This window comes from Ursus maritimus, unplaced genomic scaffold (genome assembly GCF_017311325.1).
Source record: "Ursus maritimus isolate PB19 unplaced genomic scaffold, ASM1731132v1 scaffold_1, whole genome shotgun sequence".
Classification (NCBI taxonomy): Eukaryota; Metazoa; Chordata; class Mammalia; order Carnivora; family Ursidae; genus Ursus; species Ursus maritimus.
Window position 1 is genome coordinate 25,692,687 of NW_024423343.1, and position 14,032 is coordinate 25,706,718.

General features: G+C 38.6%; 1 protein-coding gene and 1 long non-coding RNA gene across 6 annotated transcripts in view; one reads left to right on the top strand and one right to left on the bottom strand.

The window, feature by feature from the left end:
* The first annotated feature begins 1,722 nt into the window (after window positions 1–1,722).
* LANCL1 (LanC like 1) overlaps window positions 1,723–14,032 on the top strand; it is a 37,672-nt gene continuing 25,362 nt past the window's right edge. For 3 of the 4 annotated variants that reach the window (XM_008687460.2, XM_008687462.2, XM_040641219.1), the window contains exons 1-2: window positions 1,788–2,189; window positions 5,642–5,759. In XM_008687460.2, coding sequence (XP_008685682.1) covers window positions 2,109–2,189; window positions 5,642–5,759 — 199 coding nt within the window. In that variant the 5' untranslated portion in view covers window positions 1,788–2,108. The other variant, XM_040641209.1, reaches the window with a different exon arrangement.
* Window positions 5,768–14,032, bottom strand: part of LOC103659821 — a 173,443-nt gene continuing 165,178 nt past the window's right edge. For both annotated transcript variants that reach the window (XR_005837524.1, XR_005837518.1), the window contains one exon: window positions 5,768–8,619. This is a non-coding gene — a long non-coding RNA (uncharacterized LOC103659821). The remainder of the gene's footprint in view (window positions 8,620–14,032) is intronic.

A 14,032-nucleotide genomic window follows, 5' to 3' on the forward strand; every position in this document is an offset into this window, starting at 1 on the left:
AACAGTTGCCTAATCTTATTAAACATTTTTGGTTACCCTATCTCTGTGTTCACAAGCAAGGGGCAATTTGTCGCCCCACCCCTCCCAGGGATATCTGGCATTTGGCAATGTCTGCAAACATTTTTGGTTGTCACCACCTGGGGAGTGGGTGCTACTGGCTCCTGGGTGGGCAGGGGCCAGGGATGCTGCAATGAACGGGACAGGCTTCCACAACAGAGAAGCATCCCTTTCCAAGTATCAACAGTGCTGAAACTGAGAACTCCTACACTATCTTACTACATTTTCCATTTACTTCTTTGGTTTGGGGAGGCTGCTCTTCAAGCTGACCAAGATGCTCCTTTCCTCCTTCCCATCTTATTCCTCCACTTATTCTTCTTCCATCTCCCCCATCCACTCTTCTTTTATTTCTGCTCAAGCACAATCTACTGTCTTAGGTTGCCTCTCTCCCTCTAGCAGTCATTAATCTACTTAAATACCACATTGGTATTAATTGCTCATAAAGACTGTGAATGAGATAAACTGATGGTAGGCCATTAATAATTACAGAAAATTAATTGATAAAATGCCTTTCACTTCTTTTCCTCTTCTTTCTTGGGACTTGCTCTACCATACACCCATCTATTAAAATAGGAAGGGTGCCAATCTGAGATTCAGTAAGGGCCTCTACTAAATCTTCACGAATTGGGTGAAGGAGCCAATGAATGTCTTCGAAGGCAGCAGTTAAAAAAACAAACTTGGCAGGAGGGGATCAGAAGTAGACTTTGAGATGGCAGCCACAAAGGGACAATTTTGGGCCAAGGTGGGGGTGAAGTAGGGATTGAGCTTCACCAAATGGATGTTTGATGCTCAAGTCCTTCAGTGAAACAAGAGGAAGGGAAAGAGCAGAGAGAGTGACTCTTTCTGACTTTTTAACTGAATTCCAGAATCCCCTGAGCAACAGAATGGGACTAATGTGTACCAGGTGGGATTTAAGTGTAAATGAAAGGAATGATTTTCAGATAATGGAGACTGTTAAACATTGAATTTCAATGTTGTGGATATCCTGCTTTGCTGGACTTAGTTATTTTTTAAAGGACTTAAGTATACAGTATTACAGTCCAATTTAGACTAATGAGCAGATCAAAATTCTTAAGAGCTGTGATTTGTGTTTTCGTGCATTTTCCTTGAAGTTTCAATTGCCATATGATAGTTTGTCCCTTGGGCATTCACATCTCGTCTTTAGTGCCTTGGAGGTTAAGTTATCACAAGTTATCTCCAAAAGACCCATTATCCATTTCAATATACCTGTTTTTTTGTCCTTGATGCTGCTAATGGTGGCAGTGGTGTTTTGTTTATTTTCTTTCTTTTTGTTTTTTAAGAAACAAAAGAAAAAGTCTGGAAGGTCTCTGTAGAGACGTTATCTTTCCCATTTTATTCAGTCTGAGCAGTAGAAATATGAATATATTCAGGCCTCAAAGTAGTTTTTTCTCCTTCTCCAGATAAATTCCTATTTTTATAACTCATTAGGACTTGAATTAATTTTTTTTAAGTAAAAAAGCTACAAGAGGAGAAAGGCAGGAAATATTGAGCACATTTGCACGTTATTCTAAGCTCTGTCCTCACTCCAGCTACCCAGGAATTAGACCACCCTGTATGATCCTTTAGAAATCACACTCCTGTCTCTTTAACAAACTGTAAACGAGAAGAGGGCGGGCTTCCAGGGTGTCAAAGGTTCTGATTGGTCCGGCTGGCAGGAAGTGGGCGGTGAAAGCTTTGCATCTGTTGGTGTCCGAAGCTGCGAGGTGAGAGGCCGAGGCCTGGCCGAGCTTCAGGACGCTGAACCGGCCGCAGCTTCAAATCCTGGGAGTGGGAAGGAAGGGTGCAAAACGGGGTCCCTTCATCGCGGTGGCCGCGTTGCCCTGGCAGCCTTTTCGCGGAGCTGCAGCTCGGTGGCAGCCGTGCCGCGGTGGGCCCTGGGTCCACTCAGACCACCGACACTGCGCAGTGGCCCAGGAGCTGGAAGGAAGGTGTTACGCGGTCTCTGGCCGCTGTCCTCGGAGCGCGGCCGAGGCCCCTGTCTCAACCTAGTTTCTTTTTTTCCCCTCTTCTGCAGGCTCGCTTCCGGCGTCATGGCTCAAAGGGCCTTCCCGAATCCTTATGCCGATTTTAACAAATCCCTGGCCGAAGGCTACTTTGATTCTGCCGGGAGGGTGAGTTTTGGGATACATCTGCCTGCATTCCTACCTCCAGCCCCTAGTGTAGAGAAAGGAACTAGTTTTGCCTGAAAGAAAGGGATGAACATCCCCTTCTAAAAATATATGTAATTTCAAGATAAATATATAAAATACATGTCAAAATATACAATTTGAGTTATAACATTTCTATAAGAAGTCACTGTTGTTAATATTCACAGATGGAATAGCCTCAACCGTTGATAATTTAGTTATAAAAATTGGCAAATACGTCGTTTTTCTATGTGATTTTTCATTTTTGATCAATTTTGGTTTGCTTTTTAAAGAGAGGGGAGGCGTCCTGGTGGTATGTCACATGTGCCATGTTATTGCTTTATATTTGTACACAAATATGGGCAGGGTAAATGATGAGAGTAAACGGGGATGTGTGGTAAAGACATCTTTAAACTGAAAGTGCTGAGAAAAATTAGGAACATAGGCCTGAAATTCTTCCTATTATTGCCACTCTTTGCAGGACATCCCCACAGCTGGGGGGGAAAATAGTAACTTAATATTACTTATAAACCACAGAGCAAAAGAGAAGCTGGATATAAGATACCACAGGCCTGTGTCTTCTCATGTCTCTTTGAGTGAACTTAATTAAGAGGGAATACAGTTCTTAAGAGTGTCTAGCTGAGAAATTCTAAGAGCCTGTTAGGTTGGAAGAGTGATCTCTTCAAAGTTTGCACATATCTTTTTTTAATTCTACCAGTTTATTTCTTCTAAACTTGCCATACAAAAAGCGCTTCACATGAGATATGATGGTCTTAGAGATTTCGTACCTGCCAAGTTAACTTTATGTGGCTCAAACATTTGTCACCATGGATTAATTTAACATCAGTAATGCAAGTAGGAGGAATGAAAGAGCTGGCTAAGAGTTGTAGGATAGGAGGATACCAAAATATATAGGAATCTAGAGTCAATCTGATTTTTAAAAAAGATTTATTTATTTATTTGAGAAACAGCAAGAGGGAGAGGGAGAGAATCTGAAGCAGATTCCACATTGAGCACAGAGCCCGACTCTCAATCCCACAACCAGCAGATCATGACCTGAGCTGAAACCAAGAGTCAGATGCTTAGCCAACTAAGCCACCCAGACACCCCTGATTTTTTTTTTTTTAAGACCAAAATTGAACTACCCAAGCAAAGCTTCTTATAATGATCTTGACGTCATATGGCTTCCTTTTGGCCATTTGGACCTGTGTTCTGTCTACCTCTGCAGATCCTGAAGCTGAAGTATTTTGTCCTGTCTTGTTGGAGGAAGACCTGCTGTTTCATGCAGACTTGGCAAAGAGAACGCTTGAGGATTTATCCTAATGACAGAAGCCTTCAATAAAATATAGCTCACTATTCGGGCTGTTTATAAATTAAATGCTTTTACAAATTTAACCATTTTAAGAGAGAAAAAAAGATATTCATAAATTTAAAATCTGGTCCAAAAATAATAAAGTAATTTGTCACCTAACACATCGTTTTGGACAGATTCCAGAAAGAAACTAGCATACCAGTTCTAAAATTGTTAAATGTCGAACATCAAGATTCAGACCCTGGAGATCTGTCCTCCTTAATTTGTTAACACAGACATTTCAATAAGGAATTGGTCTGTTTTCTGGCATCTGTCAGAAAAAAAGGGCTTTTGGAGACACTACAAATTATTGCTAGAGTTTGAATAATTTTGTGGTCTGCCACAAGCAATCAATATTCTCTGGCAGGTCACCTTTATTAAATGCAGTTATGTGACAAATAGAAAGTAACTTCCCTTCCTGAGACTGAGGTGTTCTTATTCTTCGTCTCAAAGTAAGGCCAGGCAAGATGATAAATTATCGATGATCTATGAACAGAAGATGACATGTTCTCACATAGATGCACTCTTCTGTCTAGTTGAGATTTATAGACCTTTTATATTAATATTGAAGTATATTTTATCTTACTAAATGTATTTTCAAGACTTGTTGAAATCTTAACCTCTTGGCAGAAATTGTTAAATAATGGGAGCGTGTCCGTCAAACAATGTGGTTTCTTCTTCAGAGTGGGAAATAAGGGATCATGGTGCTTCAGAAAAATTATCCAGATATGGTTGATTTGCCTTATCAGAGATGCTCTTCAGAAGTAAAATTTAATAACTTTCATAATAATTCTGATACTGCCGCCTTTCTTGTTCCAATGTTAAGATGCCCTTTTTAAAAAACGAGATTATGATGTTAACAGGTAGTAGTTAGGTTTGTTTTTATAATCTTCACAAGGTGAAATAAAATGTTTGTGCCCATGTAGTATTCCCCAACATTGTGTTAAAATTTTACTGCTCTGTAAAATCCAAGTCTGGGAATCACAGCAGGTTTCTAAAACTGTGGAGGGATACATTAGAGTGACCTTTTAAGACACTAATGGTTCAATGTATACAAAACTTGCAAAATAATTTTCATTTGTCTTTAGGATAAATAACAGTGCTTTTGTGGGCCTCACAGGCATCCTTCATATGGATAGCACTACCCCACAGCCCCGGCTTTCGTGTGCTTTTTAATTCATACCCAAATTATTGCTTGTTATAGACCCTTGGACTGCTTAAAATCGTAAAAATATCAACAGTTACATCCCTGAATGTGAGAGACCTTAGGCACACGGTCTCATTCGATCCTCAAAGTACCTTTTGAAATTGGTGGGGCAGGTAGTATTATCCTGACTTTCTAAAGGTAATTGAAGCGTAAAGAATGATGAGTAGAGCGCGATCACTCAGCTAATAGTGGATAAAGATGTAGCCAGCCTCATTCATTGGGGAGTATTTATGAAGCCCTCCTCTGGTGGGCACTGTGCTGGGCATGGGTTTTTTGATGCTAGGTCTGATCTTCTCTCCACTCTGCCTGAGGCTTCTGATGTCCATGATTCTATTTTGACTTTCTTACGCTACTTCTACAATTTTTAAAAATTGTTTATTCGTTTTTTACAACTGGATTTGATAAATGTTTATTCTCATTTTTTAAATAATAAAAGCAATGAGAAGGTTTCCTTAGGGAATTAACATTGCTGCTGCTTGAATAGCTGGAAAACAGCAAACATCTTCTGATTTGTGCTTAATTTGTTAAGATGACTTTTATTATAATAAGAAATATTGGCTTAAATAACCGATGCTCCCTATTAGATGGAAATTACTCTATGCCAATTTTTCATCAGCAGTCTACTTTAGTATTTAATTATAAATTTTATGTAGGACATTTAAGTTACAAAATATTTCCTCCCTTGGGTACGAAAATGTCATAACACTTTTAAGTTTTACTAATTTGTGGTTATTAAGAAAAAAATAATTGTCCAATTCTCCCACGCAGAAGAAGTGGCCTAAGTGGAAACGAAGTACCCTCCTATTTTCGATAGCCTGTAGTCCAGGAAGTTGAGTGGTCCATATTTTTTGATATTTGTTTTCCCTTTAATATCTACAGCTGACCCCTGAGTTCTCACAGCGCTTGAACAATAAGATTCGAGAGCTGCTTCAGCAAATGGAGAGGGGCCTAAAGTCGGCAGATCCTCGGGATAGCACCGTTTACACTGGCTGGGCAGGTACGAAATGCTGACTGTGAGCTGCCTTAAGCATTGTAGAGGAGAGCCAAAGCATTACCTTGTGAGAGTGTCTGACTGACTGGGACACCCTCACGTGCTTCCTGTGTCTGTGTATGAGTAATTGCTTCCGGGAGAATGCTGTGCTCTCAGCCTAAGCCTTGGGATTTGGATTTCTAACAGTGCTCTGAATTTAGGGTAAGAGAAGCATATTTACGGGATTCATACCTGCTACAAATTTGGATGGCTGCTTGTGGAAAGAAAATTGATGTTTAGCATTACATAGTTAATTTGGAGATGGAATTTCAGTGGGAAGAGTCCCAGAATACAGTGTGTGAAACAGAAGTAAGGAGAATTAATCCACAGAAAATAAAACATGCCCAGATGTGTCATTTAAAAAAAAAGTTACCACATTAACAGGGATCCATATGTGAACACAGAATAAACCAGAGATTCCCTGAACTAAACCTCCTGAATAGTCATTGCTGGTTAGGTTGCATTCAGTTTGCTAGTCATTGAGAAGTTGGAGAAAGTTTGGGAAGAAACAGTACGTAGATGTCAAAGAAATGCGAGAGAGACAAGTGAAAGAAGGAAAATTGAAGAACTTCAGTTAGTTTACTAATGTAGAGAGACGGAAAGATAGCTTTATAATTTCAAAGAAGCACAGTTTAGAGACTAGTGTTTTCCAGTTACTCTGAAACAGAGACAAGGAAGAACCAACTTTTCAGCTTAAGGAGTTGAAATTGGACTTTAAGGCGATGGTGCCTGTCATGGGCATGAGGTTCCTGGGCCTCACAGTGGAGATACTCAGTGTAGTAGGTCTTGAGCGGGGCCCAAGAATATGCATTTCGCAAGCCTCAGTGCTCCTGATATAGACAGTCCTCTATGGACTGCACTTTGAGAGCTTTTCTCTGGCAGGAATTTACTAAAAGCAAATCTTTTAGTAATGGCAAGTGATTCTCTCTTTCCTTATGAAGACAGGAAGGCAAATAAAAATCGGAATAAAATTATACTCTCAGGGATGTTTAAGGTCAGTATTTTATAAAATAAGAGGAATGAACTAGTTAATGTTGGGCCCTCCCTCTTAGCTTAGTTTTATGATTTGGGGTGATTTTAGAAGCTTAACACAAGATATGTTAAAGACGAGAATAAATGTGAAAGTATTCTGCTTCAAGAAGGAAGGTATAACAACAGTTATCATTTAAATGAACATTACTATTTTCTATTTAAGATTATAGAACTTTGAACAAAGTAGGACAAGTACAATGCATGGTTATCTTTAGCTTTCCTCTTGATTTCCATATTGTGTAAAGCCCAGACTTATACGTCTTTTCCTAATATAATTGGAGTTTCTATTATTTTGTTATTTCTGGCAAAAAAAAAAAAAGATACTGAGACAGATGGCTAGATTTAATTCCCTGTCTATAAAAAGAATGAATTAAACCTCTATCCTATTCACTCATTCAGGTGAGCTTATATTATTACATATTATAAGGTCCCTTGCTTTAGGGGGAAAAGAAGTGGGGATTGACTTCAGTTTTGAATTAGTAGTTTGACAATGTTAGGAAAAACCATCAATCAGGCCCTCTACTGTCAGGGCTATTTGAGAAACAAAAGGTTAAGTAGAAATAAAAATAGAAAAGAAATTTGACTCCAAAGCAAAATGCAAGTGTGTTTAAATTTTTTGACAGTATGAGTTCACAGTGTCATCTCCTTTGAATACCAATATCCTTCAACTTTTTATCTTTAAGTATTTATGATACTTATTGCTGGCTCTTGAAAGCAGCTTATATGGCAAGTGTCTTAGGCAAATTGGTATGCTAAGCATTTTAGATTGTTTTATGATGTAGCGTAAAATCTGCCAGATAAATTTGCTAATGGCTTTTGAGGCAGGGGTCCTGATGTCTCTTAATTGAGCACTGTTAAAAAGCCATTATTTCCACATAAAATGGACTGTCTCTTCCAATGTTTTCGTAAGTAAAATGCTTTTCTTCCCCTGCCAGTGTTTAGACAGTCTAAATAGCATGAAACTCAGAATTGCATAAGAAACTAAAGCTAATTTGACACATAAAATCATGTCAATACCTTCTCTTCCCAATACTGTATCTTACCAAGTATGGCGTCTTTATTATTGCAATTTTATTGCCAGAAAATGCATTCGTAAACATTTTAACACAATAAAAATACTTGCCGTTATGTGTCAAAGCAGTGTTTACATAATTATGTGTAGATTTGTATGTTACTGTGTGTGTTCCCCATGTTATCTTCCAAAGAATGATAACTTTTAGAAAACAAGGATTCTATTTCTTTAACTTTGTGCACCAAATATAGTGTCATATTTTTATAAATATTAATTTGTCATTTGCTCTTGTTGCTACTTTGTCCAAAATTATATTATTTTGGGAAACACTCATTATTGTAGAAAACCTTTAAAACTTGATCATTTTCTTCAGCATTGGTATTTTTTGTTGTCAGTCTACAGTGAAAGCTTTTGCAATTTTGTATGAGAAAACTTCATGATTATGAATTAGAACTTTAAATTACCATCCTGTTTTGTTAAGCTTCATTCCCCAATAGAAGTATGACCTGATAGTTAATGCTCTTTCAGATAGAATTAGGATTTAGAATAGGGTTAGGTTCTGCTGCATATACCAAAGGAATTAAAATTGCAGTGACTTAAATAAGATAGAAGTTTATTTTTCTCTTATTTAAGAGAAGGCCAGTGCAGTCCAGGGTTGATAAAGTGGCCTCAGGATGTCAGTAGGAACCGAGTTTCTTTCTGCTCCATCGTCCCTCGGCCACTGGCTTCTACCTCTTGGCCAGATAGCTGCTGGAGATTCATGCATTACATCAGCTTTTCAGGCTGCAGAAAGGAAAAAGAGGCAAAAAAAAAAAAGAAAAGAATGCATTCCTCCCCCTTTTAAAAGACTTCCTGGAACCCCCATTCAACATTTCAAGTCTGCTTATGTCTCATTGGCTGGAACATAGTCACATGGTCACACCTGTTAGCAAGGAAGGATAGTAAATGTAGTCTGTTAGCTGGAGTTAAGTGGATTTGGGGCTAAGACCTAGCAATCTCTGCTATGTCTTATATAACAAGAAAAGTGATCCTTTTTTTTTTATTCCTATGTTTGCACAAGGCATTTGGACAATGAGCCTTAATTTTTTCCATCTGCAAAAAGATCTCTAACGTCTGTCCATTTGGGGGAAATTTTTGTCTATACAATATTTTGAAATTCCCTAAGCGATATTTTGCTATTTTGCCTGTTCTGTGAATCTAGGGAGACTCACATTTGGAATTTGTTTCAAAACACGAATTTTTCAAAATTTACTCATTTTAATTTTGTTTTCATTTTAATAAGTACTAGTCCTTTCATAAAGCCTGCCATAGAAAGGAAGTGTTGCAGGAATGCCAAATCATACTTTTTCTAGAGCTAAGTGTAACTTCCCTCAAGAAAGGGACTGCAACTGGTTCTAAACTTAATCCTGTGAAATGTTAGCATTTTCTCAGCTTGGCTAAACACTTCTCTGCCTCCTTTCTGTTTCCCCTCAAACTCTTGTTTGCTTGTCACAGGATTATAAAGTTCTTAATTTGTTCGTACCATGCGTTAATCCATAGTAAACCCCATACTCTTATGATTGTGTTTCTGCTTCATGACTATAAAAAAAGCTACAGAGGTAGGCTGCCCAGCTTCATAATACCTCATTCACGCCATGACTGGGTTTGCCTCAGTTGCTTACTTGATTTTGGAAATGAAAGAGTTTTAGTGAAGAGGTGAAGTACCCATGTGTTTTTAATATTACATATGTACTTAAAACTGAAAAATTGGACTTCCCATCCTTTTTTCCCATTTTCTTTTTGAGAAAAATTGAAACTAATAGTGAAAAGAGACTTATTAGAATTTCTGTAGCCATGTTATATATGCTTTAGAAAACACTGTGTGCATAATGCTTTATTGGTAAGGGGTATGTGCACAGGTTTAAATAAAAATTTAGAAGAAGCAAATCACTGCTTTAGAAAATACATTCACTTTACAAACTATTTTACAACTGAAATTATCTTGGTTTTTATTGTAAAATGGAAGCAGAGGATATAACACAGTGGTGAGAATGGTTAACATAGGCTTTGAATAGGATTCAGACATCATTTTCACTAAAGCCTACATATTCAGTCCTGTGGGTTGTCACAGTGCAGTTTTACAATCTATATTCCTGACTTTTACCTTTTTTAATTCACGACAGATAAAATGAAAGGAGGGGAGAATTTTTCAAACCTCGCAGCTGTCTCATATTGGCCAGTGAGGCAGTTATGGTAACAGATCGCTCTGGGGTCTCATGCTTATCCAGGGATGAAGTATTGTGAATAATCAATTTTGCAGACAGTAATTGAGAATTAACAAATTAGTACTGATGTTCAGAAACAAGAATTCAGTAATTTAATAATAAAATATATTGAGTAAATTTTGGTTCCCAAGGTAATGAGGATCATCAATATGCAGTTTCATGATCATTTTACTGTGTTGTGAAGGACAGGAGTAAAGATTAAAAGTGATTGCTATTAATGTTGCTCAGATCGACCTTTGAATGACAGAAGCCAGAATGTGTGCGCAATAGTGACTGATGTCATAGACATCATTCTAAGTGCTTTGCATTAATTAATTAACCTAAATCTCAGAACCACTCTATGGCAGGGATACTATTTGTATCCCCATTTCACAGATGGGAAAACTGAAGCAAAACAAGGCTGAGTACCTATTGAAGGTTACAGAGCTAATAAGTGAGAAAGCTAGGATTCAGCTGCAAGTCTAGCTTTAGAAACCTGGTCTTTCCCCCATGAGAGTGTGTGTCCGTGTGTGTGTATTTACTCTCCACTTCTACATCTGAGTTCACCATACATTTGGTAAGTGAAGAAGGTCTACTCATAACTGTAAGATAGAGTAATTTGAGCAATGATAATGTGATGATACTCATGCTGTACAAACATTTTAGAAGTGGCTAATGACTATAGTCAGTTTTAAGTGTTTTAGAAAAAAATGAGAATAGATGAAACATGCAAGGAATTTGGAAAGAAGAGGTTAGGCAAGAGTAATTACTATTTAAAAGTCTATAGGAAGAAGTTATTTGGGATTGGACGTAAAGTAAACCCTGGAAAGATTTATGGCCATTTGTGGCCAGAAAAATGAAATTTCCAGCATTTTGCTACAGAATTTGCTTCCGTGCTTCCTACTCCTGAATTAATGTATTCAGCATGGTTTCAGGATAGAAAATTAACTGGGCCAAAACAGAAGCTTTTCTTCATAATTGCCTGTATTTGAAAAGGCTTGTTGAAGATCTTCGAGTATGAAGTATCACCCATAGTCTGAAAACGATCAGTAGCTCTTACAGCTGTTAATAAGCGATATTTGAAATGAACAGGACCAGTTCTTTTCACTGAAATCCTCTTTTATAAAATTTAGTACATTGAAGTGTAATGCATCCTGATATCGATGCGTAACATACGCCAGCAATAAGCACTGGATTATTCGTTCTTAGCCATAATCCTTTCCTCGTAGATTTGCCAAGAGTTTTTTATAGAATGCGCTCCCAGCTTGGGAAGCAAAGCAAACATTTTGGCTCTTTAGAAGCTCCATCACGAACTGTTCTTTATGCCTGTGCACATAGTGGCAGACAGTACTGAAAAAGAACAGGCGTGGAGGCCCCTTAAGATCAAACCCGGTGGCCAGCTACCAAGGGGTCTTAAGTGGTGTCTGGGAATCTGTTGGGACTCACCAGAGAGCCTCACGGCCCCTGCCTTTGGGCTGCTCTGGGTTTTGTTCCTGGTAGGTGTAGGTTCCAGGAAGGAAGAGATTTTAAAGTGCCTTATGAAACAGAAATTACAAAACACTGGTGAGAAATTGTTATTATAAAGAATTAAATGAGCAGATGAAGTATTCTCGTGTTAGAAATAAGTGTTTAGGAGAAAAGATTGCTTCCCTTGCAGATAACATAGTAGAAAAGTTAAGTAAACCCAAGGGATAGCTGATCTCACTAGTGTCTTTAAGAGAGAATGAGGGAGGGGCGCCTGGGTGGCACAGCGGTTGGGCGTCTGCCTTCGGCTCAGGGCGTGATCCCAGCGTTATGGGATCGAGCCCCACGTCAGGCTCCTCCGCTATGAGCCTGCTTCTTCCTCTCCCACTCCCCCTGCTTGTGTTCCCTCTCTCGCTGGCTGTCTCTCTCTCTGTCGAATAAATAAATAAAATCTTAAAAAAAAAAAAAAAAAAAGAAATCCTTCCACATGAAGCTGGGTTCAATATTTAAAAAAAAAAAAAAAAGAGAGAGAATGAGGGAAAGTGCCAGCCCTCATTTAATTTCATTTTTTCCCACTCTTAACTATGATGATTCCTGAGGGAAATGATGATCAGCTCACACTCAAAAAAAAAAAAAAAAATACACACAGGACTCTAAGGGCTTTAGTTCTAAAAGACATAACCCAATCTTCTATAACCAACTCACAAAGTTAATGAGGCTAAGATCAGCATATATTTCCTCTTTTCAAGTATTAGATAACATTTTAAAGAAGGGGATATGCAGCATAATCCCTGGAGTAATATTAACTTGCACTCTAAATGCAAGTCATTAAACTGTTTCAAGATGCTTTTCCTCTGATCTGCCGAATGTATAGCCTTTGAGCTGCAGCTTTCGCTTGTGAGGCTTAGTTTCTGCTGATACCAGACTTATTTGAAAGGAATCACTCTGGCCAGGTATCTTTCCTTTGCAATTTGATCTTTTTATTACGTAGCTCTTCACTCAGAGCCAGCATTTCAGTGTCTAATTTGAACCTTAGCCAAGTGTCCTTCACCTTCATGAGAAGCACCTATGCCTCCCAGCAAGAGTTGTCAGGGCAAGCGGAAGGAAGAAAGGGCATGGATCTCCACTGGGTTAATTAGAGCCCTTCACAGTGACCACTAGATAGAGACCCGCCAGAGTGCTTTCTTTCAGACTGCACTTTCTCTGGTGTTGATGTCATTGTACTGTAGGTTATTTTAAGTGGCTTCGATACAGGCTTGAAACAGCTGTAGGATATAAATGCTACAAGTGTGCTTGGGTGAAACACTGCGAGCGGAAGAAAATGTTGATAGATCAGGAGAAATGGCAGGAGGGAAAGAAAGAAGACATAGCTAAGCAATTAGCCTTTTACAGACAACACCAAGGAGCTGGGGCTGTGTTTTGTTGTTTTTATTCCAGTAACTTGAGCATTTAGCACAATGCTAGGTCCATAGTTGGTGCTTAATAAATATTTATTTATTGAATGAATGAACGAACAGATGTGTTCTGCAATTACTATTCTATAGTATACCATCTATACAAACTGAAAACAATAACTTCAGCTAAACCAGGTGGAATGAGGAAAGAGTAGAATTCAACTCATTTCATATGTCTTAGGATGTAGAAGAGTCCATCACATCTCTTTCCCTTGGCTTCTGATCCAGTTGAGAACTCAAAAATCAGAGAGGGCTTATAATATCTGCTTTATACTTGATAAAGCTGGATAGAGAGCCTAGTGTTTAGACCTGGATGTAAAGTGAGTTTCTTCTTTTTTGCTGCCTGACTTGAGCTTACCTCCTTGGACTCAAACAGAACATCTGGATAGTGCAAATATGGATTGCTACATGAGAAAAAGGAGAGAGAAGAGGGAACGCCTGAAGACAGAGAAGACTCCCAGAAAGCTCAAGAGAAGGGCCAGATGGCACATGTATAGAGAACATTTTTCTAGTCAGAGGAACCAGCAAGGGTGGAGAGAGGCAGGAATATGGGAAGAAGACTATGCTTCCCTCTGTACTTTTTGTCCTTTTCGCTCAGGCATCAGAGGTGAGGCAAAGGGACTGATTCAACACTCATTGAAATTCATTCTAATGGGGTTGGGCGTTTATTGAGTAGTTACTATGTGCTAGGAGCTTGCAATGATCAGCATGATTCACAGTAACTATGGAGTAGGTACTGTTATTTCCATTTTATGGATAAACATACTTAGGCACAGAGACGTTTAGTAAATGAGGTAAAATCACACAGTAACTGGTGGCTTCAATCTGGTTTTCTGGTTTTCTCCCCATATTACCTATACTTAAGTTTTTGGAGAACAGCAGCTTGTGATGCTTGACTTTAAGCTGACAGCTGAGCAATATGCTGGTCCAGGCAGTGTTTATATACTGTGGAGAGCACTGTGCACAGTCACAACAGTGACTGGGAATGGGAATCCTGCCCTAAAGACAGCTGTAATTTCTTTATTTTTTTAGAGA